This window comes from Panthera uncia, chromosome D2 (assembly GCF_023721935.1).
Source record: "Panthera uncia isolate 11264 chromosome D2, Puncia_PCG_1.0, whole genome shotgun sequence".
Lineage (NCBI taxonomy): Eukaryota > Metazoa > Chordata > Mammalia > Carnivora > Felidae > Panthera > Panthera uncia.
Window position 1 is genome coordinate 57,516,243 of NC_064818.1, and position 19,803 is coordinate 57,536,045.

A 19,803-nucleotide genomic window follows, 5' to 3' on the forward strand; every position below is an offset into this window, starting at 1 on the left:
TTAAGAAGGGGGAGTGATGGGACAGGAGTAAACTTTTCAACCCCATCTCTCTCTCTCCTCCAAGTTCATCATGCTCTAGACAAACAAGCTGCTTTATTTCTCAACATGCCAAACTCCTCTGTACCTCAGACCCTGGTACTTGCTGTTCCTTCTGCCTTGATTCTCTTCCTTCAACTCACCTTCTGGCCAGCTCCTCCCTCTTCGGGTGTCACTTCCCCAGAGAGACCTGCCCTGACCGCTCTGGCTAAAAGGGCCTTCCCAAGTTACCCCTCCCACCTCTCTGTTAATTACAGTGTAGCACTCGTCACAGTTGGCCCGCATCTAGTGTGTCCGTCTCCCCCGAGGAGCAGAGACCTTGCCTGTCTTGTTCACCGTGGCAGCCCCGGTACCTGTCATAGTGGCCATCATGTAGAACATACTCGAAAATGTTCAGTGGATGAATGAGGGGCAGAGCGGGAGAGAGGAGGAGTGTTTGGGGTCATGTGAGAGGAAGGAAAGGGAGAAATGGGATGGGGGGTGGATCGTGGGATGGGAAATAAGGTTGCAGAAGGAGAGGAATGGCAGAGGAGGCCCTGAAGGGCAATGTGGGTGAAAGCTTGGGAAAGGGAAGAGAGCAGGGCAGGGGCTGGGACTGGGCACTAGCGGAGAGCGAGACGTCACCTCCTCTGGAGACAGAGTGAGAAAGACCTGATCCTCAGGCAAGTGTGAGACCCACATGAATAATGAATGCAGGTGCCTCCCCTGAAATCCAATCTCTGGCCCCAGGCCAGCCTCTTTGCCCTGTGCCCACGTCCTGCCCAAAGCCACAGCTACCACCCCACCCTCTGGGTGGGACATTTTCTCCTTTCAGCCCAGGTCCTCCACCACTCATATGAAGGGGCACTGCCCTAGGCATCTGAAGAGCAGGACTGGACCCAGGCCCTGCTACTGACCAGCTGAGTAATGGACTGGGATTCCTGAGTTACTCTGCCTCTCTGAGCCTCAGTTTCTTCTTCTGAGAAATAGGGACGAGCGCAATGCCTGCCCTCCCTCTCCGATGGCTATGGCAAAACCATAGACTGTAGAGCGATGGGCATAATGATGTACTAGAGCGGTCAGGGAAGTCCTTCTATAGTCTGGCCTCTCCCTGATACCCACAGTCCTGCCCACCTTGATGGTCAGCATGATGTGTGTTTGGCCCTTCAGCACCTCCACGGCCTGGCTGTGGCTGATGTCGTCGAACCTGACGCCGTTGGCCGCCAGGACCTGGTCCCCCACCTTGATGCCATTCTCCTCGGCCAGCCCACCGTGGTCCACTCTGGGGTCAGACAGGAGGCGGTCTGGTCGGCTGCCTAGCCTGCCCTCTCTCACCCTAGTCCAGACTCTCCTCCCTCGATACAGGGATGCCCCAGCCAGACTCCTTGGCTCTTCTCCCGGAGCCCCCCACCCCTCTCCAGACCCCACCCCTGACCCAGGCCCTCCTTTGGACATGTCATTGGCCAGGCCTCGCTTGTTGATCCCCGCCCACTGCATGCCCCGCCCAGCCCTCACTTGGACACATAGATGCCCAGGCCGAACTCCTTGCCCCCGCGGATGTTGAAGCCCAGACAGAAGTCGTCTGACGTGGTGTACAGGTGGACGATGCGCCGCACGCCATCCTCCGAGCCGCTGTCAGACGGCGTTGACCGGCACTTCTCCACCACCAGCCGCCGGTTCACCACATCCACCCTGGGACAACAGCAAGGGGCCCTCGACCTGGGCCCCCCATCCACCACCACCACCCCCCTCCTCCCAGGATCCTTGACAACCGCACGGGAAAGGAGAGGTTGCCTTGGGGGACTCCCCAGCCCAGGGACGTTCAGTGGGATGTAGATTTTGCCAAATTTGGAAAACGACCTGGATCTCCTCTTTTTTACGGAGCAGCTCCATCGTGCCCAACTCCCTACAAGAGCCCTGAGGGGGAGATGCTGTTACCACCCCCAGGCTCACAGCAGAGGCCGGGCGGTGTTGGGGGCAGGGCCGCTGGCCTCTGGGATGGCAGGGTTGGGAGGAGGGCTGGGGAGAGACACGGCCTTGTCTTATTTCAAGGTCAGGCCTTGGGATCCCTGTGTTTCCGGTGCCCTGGGTGGAGGGAAGAGTAGAAGCCATACTAGTCAAGTTCCACGCAGAGCCCTGTGACCTCGGCCTCTCCTGCGGGGGGTGGGGGGGGGGGACTGGATGGGGAGGGGAAAAGCCAGGGCTGGGGCCAGGCGTTCTCACCACGTGGTCTTCTCTTTGGAGAATTTGATGCCCGGCACTCGGCCCATGCGCCTCACCATCATGTGCAGGCGGCTGCTGCCAGTCAGCACCTTCACGGCGCTGCCCATGGTGGTGCTCTCCAGGCTCAGCCCATTCACCTCCGTGATCTTGTCCCCCACGCACAGGCCGGCCCGCTCTGCACCAGGGGAGGGGCGTGGCTGGCAGGGGCCACTTGGGAGAAGTCCTCCAGGGTGAAGCTAAGCCTCCCGCCACCACACAAGGCTCCCTGGGATAAAACTTCTTCCGTGAAATTGGGGATCCCCAGGTGAGGTCTGAGTAGTCCTTATGAGACTAGGGACCTGTCCATTAGCCCACTCCACCCTGGGAGGGGGCCCCATGTCCCCACTGGATCGGGCCCTCCAAAGCTGAGGACCCTTTCCTCCCATCCCTGATAAGAGCACCATCCTAAGCCAGAACCTCGCTCCTGGGAGCCCTGCTCACCTGCACTGCTCCCCTCCTCCACCTTGCTGACGAAGATGCCCAGGCCATGCTCCGAGCCGCCCCGCACACTGAAACCCAGTCTCCCTGCTGGACTCTTCTCCACCCGGACCGCATGGATGATGTCGCTCTCATCACTGTTGGCTGTGTGGTGGTGTGGGTGGGAGGGACATAGGCATGACTCCCATGTCCTTTCTGGGCACAGGTTGGGGCCTGCAAAGGCTGGGTTTCTAGGCAAAGATACCTAAAGCTCTAAGGCCTGAGGGCAGCCAATTTCTGAGTTCCCTATTGGTGGTTTTGAGGCCATGGGCCAGGGAGAGTGTGGGAATAGGCAGGACAGGACTCCACAGTAGAAGCCACTGCTCTCCTTCCCTTATATAGGTGAGTGTGTGTGCATATGTGTGTGTGCGCGTGTTCGTGTGTGCAGGTGTGTGTGTGTGTTTCTAATGCTTACTCAGCTTCTCACACCCACAGGCCTGAGATAGGACAAATTCCTACAAATCCTGTCACTCTAAGGGTCAGATGGATAGAGAAGAGGTTCAAGATTCCATTCGATAGGGCAGAGTTGAGCAAATTTGGGCTCTTCAGCTTGCACAGAAATGAGTATGCTAATCTTCAAACAGTTGAAGAGCTATTCTGTGAAAGACATTGGATGTTTTTGTTTGTGTAACCCAGAGGACAGAACCAAGCCTGAGATAGAGGCTATCTATCTAAAACCTTCAGCTGTCAGACAACGGAATGAGTTTTGGAGAGATAATGAGTTCCCCATCTTTGGAGGCATACAAGCTGACCCCTGATAAATCCTTGTCTGGGATATTGTGGACGGATCCCCGAGGCTCCTTCTATCTCTTCAACTCTGTGATTCTGGAGGTAAGGGCTCTAGGAGCTACTTGACTATATGAGGAGAGAAACCCAAAACACCACTATGTTGCAGGGTTTGCCCAGAGCCCAGAGGGGTCCCCTCCATCAGTGTTGGGAAAAGTCAGAGAAGCAGGGTCCCTAGGGGCTGGGGCTGTCAGGGAAAATGATTTGGAAGCCTGAGATGAGTGGAATTTGGTTGGAGGGGGGGAGCAGAAAGGGAGGGCACTATTGAAGAAGGGGATGGAGTGAGTCCTTGAGAAGGCCTTTGGTTAGAGAAAAATAAGAAGACTGCAGAGGGAAGCTAGGTCTCAGGTGAGAAGGTGAGAAGATGAGATTTCCTCTTGAACAAGGCTTACTCTAGAGGTGTTTCTGGGGGACAAATCTCTCTCTCTCTCTCTCTCTCTCTCTCTCTCTCTCTCTCTCTGTGATCTAAGAGAAATCAGGTTACAATACATGAGCAGAACAGCTCAGGAAGAAATCTCCAAGGGCAGCCTGTGGGCATGGATGGTGCAGGACAGAGATGTGCGATATTCTAAGGCTTCCTGGCTGATTCTGACTGTATAGGTCTCAACCCAGCCAAGGAGTCTATTGCTTTCCTGCCCCCCAACCCTCTTTCTTCTCAGGCCCTCCCTGGGGCCTTCCTAGGGCCCTGAGCCAGAGGGATGCCACACTGGGGTTTTGAGCATAGGAGCTTGGGGCCTCTGAGGATGGAAACTTCTCTACCTCCACTACCCTAGCCTGGGCCACCGACCTCTCCCTCTAGGCACTCACAGCCTCCTCACTGTCTCCCCACCTCCATTCTTGCCTCGTTTAGACCATTCTCTACAGTGGCCAGAGCCAGCTTTTACAGTAGACTGCTTATTGAGAACTTCAATGCCTGCTCCGGCTTCTAGAAGGAACTCCACAGCCCCCCTGCCCAGTAAGGCCCTCCATGGGCTGTCCTCTGCCCACCTCCCTACCCTCACCTCTGGCCACCATCCCTAGCCTCACTGAGCTTTGGCCAAACTGACCTCCTTCCTGTTCCTCTCACGGGCCAATCATTTCAGTGTTCCCTCAATCCTTGATACTCTTGTCCAGACTTTTGTAAAGCCAGCATCCATTCTGCAGCCCCTCCTGGCTCAGACACCGCTTTCTCGGAGAAGCCTTCCTGGACTACCCTACCTAAAGAAGTCCCTTCCCTTCTTCCCAGATGGTCTCTATTAGAGCGGTTCTCAAAGCATGCTCCCCAGACCAACAGCAGCAGCGGCACCCAGGAACTTATTCAAAAAAGATGTATACCTGGGGCACCTGGCTAGCTCTGTTGGTACGACATGCAACTCTTGGTCTTGGGGTTATGAGTTCGAGCCCCAGGTTGGGTATAGAGATCACTTCAAAATAAAGTCTTAAAACATTATATAACAACAATGTGTGCTCTTGCTCTTCGCTACAGACACAATGAATCAGAAGCTCTGGGTGTAGGACCCAGCAACTTGTCTTTTAACAAGCCCCCCCACCCCAGGCAATTCTGATGTATTCCAAAGTTTGAGAACCGCTACTCTGTCGTGCCGTCCAAATTAGTACCTCCAAGATTCTTACCATCCTTTCTCATTATTTGCTTATTCATATATTATTTATTCATACACTGCTTATTCATATATTATTTTATTGTCTGTCTCCTTCCACTAGATTGTAAACTCAATCGTGGTAGGGACTTTGTAATTCTTTTCTGCCAATATATCTCCAATGTGTTGCTCAGCACTTGATATCTGCTAAGTCTTTTTTGAATGAGTAAAAGAATAAATGGATGAATGAGTGAATAGACCAATGAACAAGGAGAGTGAAGAGAAAGGGCTGGTTTGGATTAGAGGATGCATTTCCTTTGGGACCAGCTGAGTTTGCGGAGCTGGTGGGAACTCGTGGGGGTGATGGGGGTAGCACTTTCTCCCTTCCCACTGTCTCTCCCTTATCAGCTATTTTAGGCCTCTGGAATGGTCTGAATAGTAACAAGGGGGAGAGGTTCCAGGCTTCGGTGAATTGGGAGATGTTTGTGCTCTGGCAGAGGGGGAAGATTCTGGGCTCAGAGCTTCCCAGCCCAGACAGGGTAGGGGCTGGCAGGTCAGAGCAATGCCCCAGTCCTCCCATTGCTGGGAGACCTGCTCTCCTGGCTGCACTGGGGCTCTAGGGTGAGGTAGAAAGAGAGAGAGCAATCCTGGAACTTCTGCAAGAGGATCTTTAGCAGGACAGTGGACAGAGCTGTTACATTGTAGCTGGGCATGGTGTGCGTGGTTGTGAAGGGGAGGTAAAACATAGTTATTTTAATACAATGGGACTTACAAGGGTCCTGCCCCAGTGCCTTCCCTGTCCCCTACCATGTCTCCTAGCTCCTCTCAGGACTTCTGCTCCATGACCCGAATGACAGTGCTGACCCTCAGCAGTGCCCTACAGCTCACCTAGGGGTGAGGCCCATCATACTAGATGATGGGGGTGGGCATGCTGGGCCACTGAGGCAGGAAAGCCTGCTGCCTGAGCAACATGGCTATCCCTGCCCCAGTGGCCCAGGGAGGAGAACAGAGATGCCCAGCTGGGTCAGAGGGGAGGAAGAGGGTCTGAAAAGCCCACTCTGGGATCCAGCCAGGGGAGTTCTGCTCGCTGAGAGACAAAAGGGGAGCTGGAGACATTAATGGCATCTGGCCCGCAGAGAGCCCAACCCCGGGGCGGGGGGTCCCCATTCCCCATGGGCATTCAAGGTCCTGCCTTACTCACTAGCTCTGTGTCGCCTCACATCTGTCACTGCAGCCTGGCTGTCTCCTAATTGCATCCCCCCCACCCCCGCAACTTGTACTCTTGTTTTCCACTTCCAGCCTTATCTGGGATACCTCTACCCCAGCAGCAGCTGTTCTCATTGCTCTGTCTCTAAGCTCTGCTACCCTGTAAATTTCTGGAAGGTGAAGATTGACCTTTATTTTTCTCTAGGTCCCCTACAGGACCTAAGCAGGGCTGGTATAGAACAGGAGTGCAATGAAACAGCATTGGGCAACTACAGAAGATTAGGTACCCCCTGATTAGGTACCAGGGCTCAGTCCTGGGACTCCCTTCCTGATCCTCAACCCTCCTCTTCTCCCCACTTTTTGGAACATTTGCTGCTCTACCTCTATTTCTTTTCTTCTGCATCTGAAATCTTTTTATTATTATTATTATTATTATTATTATTATTATTTACTTGTTTTTTTAATAATTTTTTTAACGTTTATTTATTTTTGAGACAGAGAGAGACAGAGCATGAACAGGGGAGGGGCAGAGAGAGAGGGAGACACAGAATCTGAAACAGGCTCCAGGCTCTGAGCGGTCAGCACAGAGCCCGACGCAGGGCTTGAACTCACGGACCGTGAGATCATGACCTGAGCTGAAGTCGGACGCTTAACCGACCAAGCCACCCAGGCGCCCCTATTATTTACTTATTTGAAATCATCTGTACACACACTATGGGGCTTAAACTCATGACCTGAGATCAAGAGCCGCACGCTCTCCTGAATGAACTGGTCAGGGGCCTCTGCACCTGAAATCTTAAATTCTGTCTGCTCAGTTGGGCACTGACTCCTCACAGCCCTGCACTGAGCTGGTCACACAATGGGCTGGTTGATGGGATTATATCATTCTCTATCCTGCCCCCCCCCACCAAAGGCATACACAAAGGGATTGGAGAAAGGCAGAGCCCATAGGATGGAGGGGCCAATTCAATACCCTATATTGCTCACTTGGGGCTAGCATACCACACACACTTTTCCGTGCCTCCGGGCTCCTATCTCCCACCTCTGACCTCTCTACAGCCCTGCAACACTAAAGGATTGGCCTAAACATAAGGAAAGGGCTGATAAGGTAGAGTATAAGGGTAAACAGAGACCCTCCACCTCCCACATCCTTAAGACTCCCATCACTTGGGTTCCTCCACCCATATTGGCTCTGCCTCCTCCTGCTTAGTGCTGCTGTCCCTTACCCCCACCCTTAGCTCCCCGGCCCAAGCTGGGCCCCGCCCCCACCTTCGATGGGAGAGTTGATGAGGATGACACGGCCCATGGGCGATGAGGCTCGGATTCCGCGGGGGGGCCCATTCAACAGCCGCTGCTGCTGCTTCCTCAGCAGGTATCGCGTTGCGGAGCCCGAGTCGCTGCCCAGGTGGCCTCGGGAGGAGAGGGAGCTCAGAGAGCCCGAGCTTAGGTCTGCAAGGCCCAGTGGGTCGAAGCCCACCGCAAAACTGTGCGCCATTGTGGCTAGACTGGGGTGGCGCCCTACAGGTCCAGAAAGAATCTGCTAGCCCTGGAGCAAAGGGCCCCGCGTGCCCCGGGCTCCATGAGCCTTCCGTGCGGGACTGGGGTCTCAGGGACTGGGAGCCCCCCACCTCCGTTGCCTCACAGCAGTGTGCGCTCCAGGCCTGCGGAGGGAGAGCAGGGGTTGGGACAAGGGTGTGAATGTTGCCCTTGCTGCCTCCCAGAACTTCCACCCCTCGCCCTGATTTGAGCTTCCTGCCCTCCCATGCCCTAGGCCCCTCACGTCTCCCACCCCTGGCCCAGTCCAGGCACCATCGTGGATTTTCGGAGTCATTTATACAACGCCAGTGGGAACCTCTCATTCACCCCTCATTCCTGCTCTCAGCTGAGTCATCCACCCCAGTGACCAGTTCTCAGTAGAGGCTGAGAGAGTGGAGATGGATTCTTGCGGGCCCTAGGGCTTCAAGTGGTGTGAGAGAAATTGGGGGCAGGACCAGTCACTGCACGCCTTTCCTTGTGTTTGTGGGCAGGGGGCTCATGTCTCGAGGCAGGGCGTCAGGACCTGGGACAGCTGCAGCCAATGGCCCCGGAGATTTCCCGACCGCCACAGATCCCTTGGCTCCAGGCTGCTGTCCCTCCCACCCCCTCTCCCGTCGAAAGGGGTTGCCTCAACATCTCCCAGGCTTGCGGGGAGGACCTGCTGGCTAGAGTCCCACAACATCGCGTCCCAAACCCGGAGCTAAGTCCCCCAGAGCAGCTCTGGGACTCAGAACGCAGCATCCCACCCTCGGCCCCCGCCTCTTGAGCTTGGCCCCCCTCACCTGCTTGTTGGTGCGGCGGCCGCCGGCCTCGCCAGCCAGCCGGTGGGCGCGGGCGCGAGCTCTTGCAGCGTCCGGGGAACCCCGCCCACGCTCCGCCTAGCTGCTGGAACAGGGCTGGCCTACGTAGCCCCGGGCTCCCATTGGCTGCGAGGGCCGCCAGTCACTCTCTCCGCCCCCTGTTTCTGGCGCTCGGGTCAGGCGTTTGTCACCTGGGCTGAGACCCCTGCAGTTCGAGTTCTGATGCCCCACCACGCCCCCACGAATTTAGGGTTTGGGTCACGCCTCGCCGCCCCCTCCCGCTACCGGCTCAGCGCAGGGGAGCCCAGAACAGCGTCTTCTCCAGGCCAAGCTAGATGCTAGGGCTCGGAATTGTCACCCCTTCGCGTCACCTGTGAGGCCTCAGTGAAGGAATGTCACCTGGGCAGTGGGGGCGTGAGCATGAGGTGGGCAGGAGCGTGGGCTGGCGCCTGGGCGTGCGGCAGGCGTGCCCTGTAAGGTGACTGGATGAGTTGTGAAGTATATGTGTGTGTGGGTGGGTGTGGGTGTGTGTTTGAGTGTTGACTTCCTTCTCATGCGTCTTCCTTCTACGTCACAAAGTGTCTCTCTGGCCCCTCAGTTCTGGAAAGGGGACAGAGTGGATCACTGGTTCCAGGACACTAGGGGGAGGAAGAATCTTTCTGAGCCACTTGCTTGATGCAGACAGAGCTACCTTGAGCCTTCTTCCCCTACACCTCCCAGGGCAGGGACTGGGGCTAGGTCTGTGGTGCCGGGATAGGGATCGGGGACGTAAGGAAACTGGGACCTAGTGGAGCTAGGTAAGGAGGGGGCTGGAGGAGGAAAAGGGTGGGGACATAGAAGGGGGCACAGGCACGAGTAGAACGAGATTGTGGAGGACTGCGAATGCCCAAGTGCTGCGAGAAGAGGTTGTGAGAACTGGGGTAGGAGCCCAGGGGGCCGAGTAGGCAAAGGCCACTGCCAAGGCGGCCATCTAGTAAACAACCCAGGCGGTAACCCGAGTCCCTCCGGGCGCACCATCAGAGGATGGCCCCTCCACGCCGCCAGCCTTCGTCCTGCGCCCAGCGAGCCTTCGCCCTGGGCACCTAGACGCGTTGCTGCCGAAGCCGGGTGCCTCCCGAGGCCAGTCAGGGGACTGCAAGCAAAGGGGGCAGCGCCCACGGCTCCTCCCCTCCTCTCTAGGCCTGGGGACGGGCCAGAACCTATTCCCCGAGCCCTGATTGGCTTTGGGAGGCGGCGTAGAGCCAGCTCCCTGCAGCCGGGGCTGGGGGCGTCGCCCCAAATGGCACCCACCGCCCCCAGGCTCTGCCAATCCCTGGGCACGCCCGGCGGACGCGCGGGGGGTTGCCCCCGCCCCTCCTGCCTGTTAGCGTCACGCGTGACGTTACGCGTGATGGGTTGGGGGGGCGGAGGCAGGGGCGACGCGCCGAGAGAAAGGCGGGTCCGGGAGCTGCAGAGGCCAGAAGCCCAGGAGCTCAGCAAAGCGTGAGTGCTGGCTGTCCGGGGCGGGGTTCGCGGGGTTCAGGGGAGTAGGAGGTTGAGGGCTAAGAGGGAGGGAAGCCTGCCTTGGGTGTGCTCTCTATCCTATCCGGATTCAGTATCTTCGGTTCTAGGGAGGTGCTTGGGGCACGAGGGGAGGTTGGCTGGTGGGAGGAATGTCAGGGTGGGGCCTTATGTGGTCACACATTCACGTGTCTGCAGTTGATGGATATGGGGGGGGTGTGTGTGCGCGTATGTGTGAGTGTGCAAGTAACGGTCTTTGTGGGCTGGTGTATGCAGTGCGTGTCCGCCGTTTGTATATCTGTGTAGGGCATGTACGCATCTTTGTATGTGGGTATGTGAGTGTGAGTTTGTGAGAGAGGGGAGGGTGTCTCCTCCAGTGCGGGAGGAAGTGCGGTTGGAGAGGATTAGTCATATTGTAGGATTTTGCCTAACACAGCCAGCCGGCTGCTTCAGGCTTTCCTCTTGGTACTGGGTGGAGAGGGCACTTACTGACTCCTCCTTTCTAGACGTAGGTGGCTTGGGGAGAGGTGGATGGGTGTCTGTGCCAGCCCTGCCCAGCTGGGGAACAAGGAGGGCCTTGGGCCATTCAGTGTGGGTTGAGAAAAATGCCCCTGGAGAGGGGGACTTGTGCATGACTGCGAGCACGCATGCTTGGCTGGCATCAGAGTCCCCTATTTGAGATCTGGAATAGATAAGCCCCGAAGTAGCCAGTGAGCCCTTGTTCTCCTCCAATCAGGGGCTGGGGTGTGGGACGGCTTATGCCATCTTCCCAGACAGCCTTGGGGGTTTGTATCTAGGTCTTAAGGCAGCTGGGCCCTGAAGCTGACCTGAGCATGCATGTATAATGCATATAATACACACTTTTGTGCACACAGAGCACAAGAGTAGCTGCACAGGATTAGTTGCTGCTGTTGCATCAACCATACACGTGTAAATCCTCACTGATGAAAAGCTGCACGGGGCCAGAGTGCAAAAGAGATCTGTTTTTTCTGGTTCTGTTTTCCCCTGCCCCCTCCTCCAATGGCTGCAGGTCTCTGAGCCAGGGCCTTGCCTGGAAAACAACTCCTCCCCCCAACCCTTGCTTACCTATCTGGAGTCACCTTGAGCTCTAGAAGGGGTTGGTGATAGGCCCAGGGACCAGGGCAGAGCCACCAGAGCCTCCCGCAGGTTGAGCTCCTGGACTCCCTCCTTGGAGCCCTTCTGATCCTGATCTTTGCTCTGCAGAAAATGGGGGAGTTGCCCTTAGATATCAATATCCAGGAACCTCGCTGGGACCAAAGCACTTTCCTGGGCAGAGCCCGGCACTTCTTCACCGTTACTGACCCCCGAAATCTGCTGCTGTCTGGAGCACAGCTGGAAGCTTCCCGGAACATCGTGCAGAACTACAGGTAGCCCGCTGCCCCGTCCGAATGAGACCCTGGGGTACTCATTCCCTGCCATTAATATGGTACCTTTTGCATCTATCTCCTCAAGTTTGAGAGTGACCTTGTCCCACTCCTTGACCCCCTTACTCCCTAGCTCTATATGTTGGAATCACAGGCAACCATGGCACAGCGCTTCAACCCAGAGAATTTCAGGGTGTTTGGGTTGAGGAGGTGGCATTGATATTTGTGGGTGGGGGGCTGCTGTATGTTTCACAACCCTCCACAGGGTCCTGTCCCACTGCTAGGCCCACCCTCTTCAAGGACAGATGGGGCTCAGAGTTGAGCCCCCTGGAGATAGGAGAGCACCCCCTTGTCCCCAAGAGGAAATACCTTTGAGATGCCCCCAGCCATTTTTGACCCACTGCAAACTACCATTACCCATGACCAGGCATTTAGGCAGAAACAGAAGGGCACCCTTCTTTATGTGGCTAGAAGGAAAATGGAAATAGGAGCCCCCTGCCCTTCTGGAAGATTTGACTCCCCCAGAGACAAGGAGCTCCTTTATTCTGAGACTCAGGGCCAAAGTTCCTGGTCCTCTGGCCAGACTTTCCCTGAGCTAAGTGGTCAGGGCTGGTGGGGGCAGATCTGCCCCTAGAATTGCCTGTCTGTTCCCTGACATTCTCTGCAGGGCCGGCGTGGTGACGCCAGGGCTCACTGAGGACCAGCTGTGGAGGGCCAAGTATGTATATGATTCTGCTTTCCATCCGGACACGGGGGAGAAGGTGGTCCTGATTGGCCGTATGTCAGCCCAGGTGCCCATGAACATGACCATCACTGGCTGCATGCTCACCTTCTACAGGCAGGTCCTGCCCCGTGTGTCCCCTCCCTGAGCACTCTGTCCAAGCTAGAGTGTAGCCTGATGACTAGGTGAGGCCAGTTTGGGCAGAAAATAGTGGGTGAATGAGAGCTTGTGTTAGAATCCCTCGCATTCCTCAGAACTCAGCCCCAGGGCTCCTCCCACCCCAGAGACAAGTGTATGTGGTCGTGTCAGTGGGGAGGGTCGTGTAGAGGTCACCGAAGCAAGTTCTAAGGTCATCAGCTGGGTCCCTCCTGAGGGTTTGGGAATAACCTTTAGGGTTTCTTTATTAGGGTTTGAGGATAAGGGACACTGTAGCAGGAGCAGCAGTAAGTGTCTCTGTTCCCTCAGGAAGACCCCGACCGTGGTGTTCTGGCAGTGGGTGAATCAGTCCTTCAATGCTGTTGTTAATTACTCCAATCGCAGTGGCGACGCTCCCATCACTGTGGGGTGAGAGCTCATCCCCTCACCGGGACTCCCCCGCCCCCACTCTCTCCCTGCCCTGGCCTCCCCAGGCCTACCATTGCTCCCTCTTGTCTGCTCCTGTTCCTCAGTGCTCCTGCAGCCAGTGACTCAACTCCCTCCCCTCAGTCCGCCCCTCTCCCCACTCTCCTGGCCTGAGGGCTTGGGGTCCTCTTGCCTGTGCTAAGGGAGGCCCTGTCCGAGGGACTGGAGCTTCCAGGCAAGTCTATGCTGTAGCAGGGGAGGAATTTCTCTGCCCGTCACGCCTCACGTATTGAGGATTTTGACGTGTCCCTGAAGGAAAGAACCACACGCTGGACTGTTCACCTCCAGCCTTGTGTCCTGCCTCTTCCACCCACAGGCAGCTGGGAACAGCTTATGTGAGTGCCACCACTGGGGCCGTGGCCACAGCCCTGGGACTCAAATCCCTCACCAAGGTAAATGCCCCCCCCCATTGTACTGCCCCCTCACTTACCCTTTACCTGTCTCCCTCTTCCCCATCACTCGTCCACACCAACCTACAGGCTCCCCACATCCCTCCCCAGAGTTCTTCACCACTCCATGGCCCTTAGGGCCACTAAACGATATATTTCCTCCCCCCAGCACCTGCCCCCCCTGGTGGGCAGATTTGTCCCCTTTGCAGCTGTGGCAGCTGCCAACTGCATCAACATCCCCCTGATGAGGCAGAGGTGAGTGGCTCCAGCTCCTGGCATGCAGGCCCAGCGTGCAGGCAGGCACACCATCCCGCCATGCCGACTGGCCCAGGTGGGGACCGTCCTCTCCCTCTCCAAACAGAAGCTTCTGGGCACAGTCTCAGTCTGACTCTGGGATCCTGGAATGATATCTGAATCTGTGATATCTGACGGGACCCCAGGGAATAGCTGCCCGTGAGGGCAGTGCAGGTAGGATGCGGGCCTGTGATCTGACCCCCACCCCCTTCCCTTTTCAGGGAACTGCAGGTGGGCATCCCAGTGACTGATGAGGAAGGTCAGAGACTTGGCCACTCAGTGGCCGCTGCCAAGCAGGGAATCTTCCAGGTGGTGATATCGAGAATCTGCATGGCCATTCCTGCCATGGGTGAGGCAGGGGTGCCTGGGTGGGGCACGGGAGGCTCTAAGAGAACAGGGTGCATTCTCCAGGGGTTTTGAGCACTCCCGGGGGAGTGGGAAGAGTTGTGAAGGGGATCCACCCCTCCTCAGGATTCTGACTTTCATTCCACTAACTCTTACCTCCTCTTCTGCCCTGCTCTCCCTGCAGCCATTCCCCCCGTGATCATGGACACTCTGGAGAAGAAAGACTTCCTAAAGGTAGGCCACGCCCACCTTTCCCACCCTGGAAGAGGTGACGGCTGGGAGCAGAAGTGACCAGTCCCCAACCCTCTTTCCAGCTTGGCCCAGGAGTCTGAGACTTGCTCCCTGTTGGCCCCACCCCTGGGCTGCCCCCTCCACCTTCATTCATGCATTCAGCAGGAAGGAAGTGGGCTGGGGTGAAGGAACACTGAGGGAGCAGGAGGAGAAGATAAGGAAAGGAAGGAAATGGTTTCTGTCCTGAAGAGAGCTGGTATCACTCCAGAGGCCTCTTGACACACATGGGGATGGACCACCACCATCACACTGGCCACTATATTCATGCTGTCACCTACCGACAACAATGAGACACACAGGCTCACACATGCACGAACAGAACAGAGAAGGCACAGGACTACAAGCTCATTTATTGAATCATTTATTCACCAATATATCTTGAGCACCAGCTGTGCCCACTGGAGGAACCGAACGCTGGTCCCTGTGGCTGGAGGGAATGGAGAAGGGCGTGCAGAACAGGAAAGGGACAGATTCATGCATGCTACTGGGACGGGAGCAGAGCGGAGTGTTAGAGGAGGCTTCCTGAAGAAAGCAGCTCCTGGAGGAAGTGCGGAACCAATCCTGTGAGGGGAGAGTGGGTGAAGGGACACTAGGGAGGGTGTCGCAAGTAGGCGTGGCTGGACTGGAGGCTGGTGATTTGGAAATTCCAAGCCTGTTATGGTCTTGGGAGAAAGAAAAGACTCAAAGGCAGGGTTGGTGGGATAGAGCTGTGGTAGGGGAAATGCGGTGGGGGCTAGGGGAGGAGGGGACACAAGCCATCCCATTGCCTCTGTCTCCCTACAGCGTCGCCCCTGGCTGGGAGCGCCCCTGCAGGTGGGACTGGTGGGCTTCTGGTAAGTGTGTGGGGACTTAGCTAGGGTGTGTGGGAGTGCCCTTTCCCTGGTGGATGTGGGTGGGTATTTGCGGATTTTAAGATGTTTATGTACATCATTCATTCATCCATTCAGCTGGTAGGGCTCTTAGACACTTGTAGGGCATGTTGTGTGTGTTAGCAGGTGATCACCATCCTTGAAGGTCAACAGTCTAGTTGAAGACATTCTAGTCTTTGTGTACAAGAGGAAAGCGTGGAAATATACCTTTTGGTATCATCCAGGAGTTTCATGCACGTTTAATTTCTGATTCAGGCACTCACTGGCTGTGGAGCTCTGGGTCATTGCCCTGGAGGCTCTTTCCTTAGCCAGAACCTGATGTCAGCGTTGGCCTTAATCAATCTCTACCCCTCGAGGCTGTCTCCAGGGATGGGGTGGGATGCAGGGAGGCAACAACCATAGGTCAAAACTTCACAAACCTTCCCAACACTCTTCTCCCCCCAGCCTGGTATTTGCCACCCCCTTGTGCTGTGCACTCTTCCCCCAGAGAAGGTAAGTGCTGCCCCCGGGCTTGGTTGGGGGCTCTGAATAGGTCTCCACATCTCTGGAACCCACTGACCTTAGGGTCCTTTAGTGTGTTCCAGGAGGAGGCTTGGCAGGCACTAGACTTATTCTGGGGGTGGGGACTTGATGGTGAGCTGGGCCTTCTGGCAGTTGAAGGAGACTGTCCAGCCTGGGAGGAGGAGAGGTGGTGAGCCCTTAGGCTGATGCAGGTTGGGTTGAGGGGATCCTCAGCCTGCCTGTGCTGTTCTGTTGCAGCTCCTTACATGTGAGCAGGCTGGAGCCAGAGCTGAGAGCTCGGGTCCGTGAGCAAAACCCCAGCATCGAAGTGGTTTACTACAACAAGGGGCTTTGAGGGAGGGTCAGCCCCTGGACCCCTCCCTCACCTCCTTGGGCTGCTGCTTTAGTGGAGCCTTGCTGTCCCTGCCATTTGCCCCTCTTCCTGGTACTGGGGCGGAGGGGGGGGCTTGGTGGGGAAGCAGCCATTGAGACCAGCAATCCATAGGCTGAGAGGTGCCCCCGTTAAGCCTTTTTCTCTCCTCTCTGGTTTCAAAGAGCAGGGCCACATAATCCCTTTCTCCTGTGCTCCTATGTTTATGTATGTACACACATGATACGTGTGTATGTGTGTGTGTACATGCTGTCCTAGAAACTAGGAACGGACGTGCTGTCCTAGGATGTCCTGATAATCTGGCTTCTCCTCTCGGCCTCTTGCCACCTGTCAGCCAGCCAGGCTACAGGACTTCCCTGCCTAAACAGTTCCACTGGCCAAGTCATTTCTGACAGCACCTCGAGGGCCCCTTCTGGACACAGGAGTAGCCAGGATCTCAGAACAGAGACTGAGGGATACTAGCAGGCCAAACGGGCCCGACTCCTTCCGACTTTTGCTTCCTGGCTCCCAGGAACTGGGCTGGCAGAGAAAGACCTATCAGGGTAAGGGAGACGGGGAGTTTGTGCACCCCCCACATCCTGAAAGAGCTCATTTCCTCTCCTCTCCTCTCCTCTGTCAGAACAAAGGGGTGGTATCCTGTACAACTCTTGCCATCCTCCCCTCGCCCCCACACTGCAGTGTGGACATCTTTAGGTACATTCTTAGGAGTTCTTGGTCTGCTCTGACATCATAGACTCAAATCTACACCTATAGTCCCAACCCAAACCAAAAAGCCATGGAGGCAGAGCAAGCATTCCCCCTTTAAGAGCTCCCAGCGCCCCCTCTTGCAGAGGGACACAGCCGTGGGAATGGTGCTTAACCTCAGATACCACAGGTATCTGAGTGGAGACAACTAGCACACCCTCAAGGGCAACTAGGCCCTGAGTGTACAATCTTAGGAAATTCTGTCTTCTCTTGACTCTTGTTAGACATTCAGCAGAACCCTGACCTTAGCTCCTCTTTTTTGAGGCTTGGCCCTGCTCCTACCTCCACTCCCACCCCCATCTCCCACGAGGAAGAAGGGCCCAGGCATCCATAGCTGGTCCAAAGGGCAGGTAGGCTTGGGAATGGAAGGTATGGTGTTACGCTCACAGGATGCAGAGCTTGACCTTGACTCCAACTCCCATGAGCTCTAGCTGAAGCAGTGGGTGGTGCGGAGGAAGGCCCCAGTGGGATCCTCTAAGAGCATTTTTGTGCTCCCCCAACTATCTGCTACCAGTGACTAAAACTATGATGCCATTGTTACTCAATAAACTAAAAACCGATCTACTTCTTGATCTTCACTTGATTCTGTGTTCTGAGTGCTCAGGAAGAACCAGTCTTCTGCCTTCAGCCTTCCCTCCCCCACAAAATCTAGGTTCTAGCTCTTCCCTCCCTTCTGTATGGAACCTCAGGCCCCAGCAGAGGGCACTCTGAGATTAGAAAATCAGTCCTCCATCAGCACCCAGAGTGCTAACTAAGGGGATGTAGATGCCTTCTATTCCCTTTGCAGATAGAGTCCTGGCTTCATTTCGTTCTTGGCTAGGAAGGCTGATCCCACCTACCTACCAGCTCAGGCTCTGGGCTTCTTGGTTCCCTTCAGGCATTTGGCATGGGTCGGTGGGCCTCTGGTTCCCAGGGAAGCCTCTGGAGAGAGGAAGGCTAGGGACTGTCCAGCTCCATCAGAGAGAAGTTAGAGCACCAGCACACCCTCCATACCCCTCCATGCCCCCACCAGTACAGCACAGGAACAAGCCTGGCAGGGACCATTTGCTAGTTAGCACCCCTTCCTGCCCCCCCATCCCAGGATCCTCCACTCCCCCCTTATGTAACCCTTTTTTCCCCCCCTGGGAGAAATGAGGCCAAAAGTTCATGCCTCTGAACAGATGGTGAGAGCTACTATTAAACAGTTTATAGTTAGTTGCCTCTCTTACCCCAAGTCTTGGCTTTGGAAGATTCAAAAGAATAAACATGTATGAATCTATGATAAAATCCATTGCCTACTCCCTGCAGGACATACCCCTCATCTCCCCTTTTTCAGCTCCAAACTCTCACACTAGGTGGTGGGAGACAATCTTTGGGACTGTATGGTCCCACAACAACCTGAAGTGAACCTAGTACCTTGGCCTGGGCTCTCTCACTCCTCTTGGGAAATGGAAGTTTCCTTGTATGGGCAGTGGGGGTGATACCAGCTACTGCTCATTGAGCCGTACGTGTGGTGCTGGGCCAAGTGCTTTAAGCCCACCTTTTGATCTTCACAACCCACTGGGGGACCAGACATGTTATGTCCATTCTTAGCAAAAAACACAGGCTTGAAGACATTTAAAAAGTTGCCCGTGGTTCCACAACTAGGAAGTGGTAGAACCAGGATTCAAGTCGAGTCGCGTGACTCTGAAGCCACTGGGCTAAGCTTCTTCCTCACCTGCCAGCCACCAGCCAAACTTGAGATCATTCTCCTCGTCTCTCTGACGCTCCAGGGCCTCTCCTCCCTGGGCCCAGTTTGTTTATAGGCCCACAAAACTGATAGGCCCACAGGTGTACTCAGACCTTTTACTAAAGCCCGTGGAGTTTCCAAGCTTGAGAGTTTTACAGCTGAAGGAGCATAAGCAAAGATTTCTCTTCTTGATTAAAGATGGGGCAACATGGGGCGCCTGGGTGGCTCAAATCGGTTAAGCGTCTGGCTTCGGCTCATGATCTCCCGGCTCGTGAGACCAAGCTCTGGGTCGGGCTCTGTGCTGACAGCTGAGAGTGTGGAGCCGGCTTCAGATTCTGTGTCTTCCTCTCTCTCTTCCCCACCCCCACTCACACTCTGTCTCTCTTCCAAAAATAAACAAACATTAAAAAAAAATTGTTTAAATACAGGGCAATACTTCGATGGGGTGCCTGGCTGGCTCAGTCAGTACAGCATGTGACTCCTGGTCTTGGGGTTGTGAGTTTGAGCCCATGTTGGGCCTAGAGTTTACTTTAAAAAATGTTTTTAAATATGGGGTAACATTTCAAAAACCAGTTTCAATTCCATCCTGTTCTGCCAGTCTTGACCCGTGCCTCCTACCAAGCCCAGGGGGCTCTGGGTCAACTCTTGAAACCTCTTTCTGCAGGTACTGCTTTGGTCTTTGGTAACCTCCTTGAAAAGAGGCCTTGCACTCTTACTGGAAAATCCATGTAAAACAAACCTATTTGGGGAGGGAGGTGCAGGAACCTCTGTTAAACAAAATCATTAAGAACACTTTATAACTTACTGTGTTCTGTAGATAACACTAACCCTATCAGGGAGCGGACTGGCCAAGGCACCAGTGAGTCCAGTTAGGAAGGAATGCTTTCCTGCCATCTTTCCTTCCTAATTCCACACCAGCTTCTCAGAGCAAAAGTTGGCTGTAGGCTAACTTCACAGGCTCTCTAGGGGCAAATCCTAGCCAGGTGCCTTTTCCAAACTGCTTCCACGTACTTGCAATTTTCCTGGGAAGTCAGCATTTGGACAGAGGTAGCACTTTTCTCGCTGGAAAATAATCTCCCCCATTCTTGGGCCTCCCTTCTTCCTCCTCATGCGCAGCCAGACTCTGGGAACCTTCTTTGGGAGCCTACATCTGCGTCTTAGGTCTTCCTCTCCAGCCTTTTTCCCCTGGCCTGGTTTCATCTGCTCCAGAACTCCCATCTTGCCCATTATTAAGAAAGACCACAACCGTCCCTCTCTCCCAACCCACGTTCTGAGGAGAAAAATGGCTCAGGTCTGGGTTAGGCTGGCCATAGGGAGGGAGCCAAATGGGCATATCCCTTTCTTTCTTTCTTTCTTTCTTTCTTTCTTTCTTTCTTTCTTTCTTT

At 55.2% G+C, this 19,803-nt stretch overlaps 2 protein-coding genes across 2 annotated transcripts in view; one reads left to right on the top strand and one right to left on the bottom strand.

The window, feature by feature from the left end:
- The window catches only part of PDZD7 (PDZ domain containing 7), an 18,239-nt gene extending 9,537 nt beyond the window's left edge, over window positions 1-8,702 (bottom strand). The window contains exons 1-7 of the mRNA XM_049646009.1: window positions 8,642-8,702; window positions 7,593-7,984; window positions 2,719-2,859; window positions 2,239-2,413; window positions 1,531-1,707; window positions 1,010-1,297; window positions 661-665 (exon numbers count right to left, since the gene is read on the bottom strand). Coding sequence (XP_049501966.1) covers window positions 661-665; window positions 1,010-1,297; window positions 1,531-1,707; window positions 2,239-2,413; window positions 2,719-2,859; window positions 7,593-7,818 — 1,012 coding nt within the window. The 5' untranslated portion in view covers window positions 7,819-7,984; window positions 8,642-8,702. The remainder of the gene's footprint in view (window positions 1-660; window positions 666-1,009; window positions 1,298-1,530; window positions 1,708-2,238; window positions 2,414-2,718; window positions 2,860-7,592; window positions 7,985-8,641) is intronic.
- A 1,134-nt stretch (window positions 8,703-9,836) lies between these two features.
- SFXN3 (sideroflexin 3) lies at window positions 9,837-18,817 on the top strand. Its single transcript, XM_049646495.1, has 11 exons — window positions 9,837-10,141; window positions 11,384-11,547; window positions 12,212-12,386; window positions 12,735-12,829; window positions 13,203-13,278; window positions 13,445-13,530; window positions 13,791-13,918; window positions 14,099-14,148; window positions 14,989-15,038; window positions 15,519-15,566; window positions 15,834-18,817. The coding sequence occupies exons 2-11, from the start codon at window positions 11,387-11,389 to the stop codon at window positions 15,928-15,930; spliced, it is 966 nt and encodes a 321-aa protein (XP_049502452.1). The 5' UTR covers window positions 9,837-10,141; window positions 11,384-11,386; the 3' UTR covers window positions 15,931-18,817.
- The last annotated feature ends 986 nt before the right edge of the window (window positions 18,818-19,803 follow it).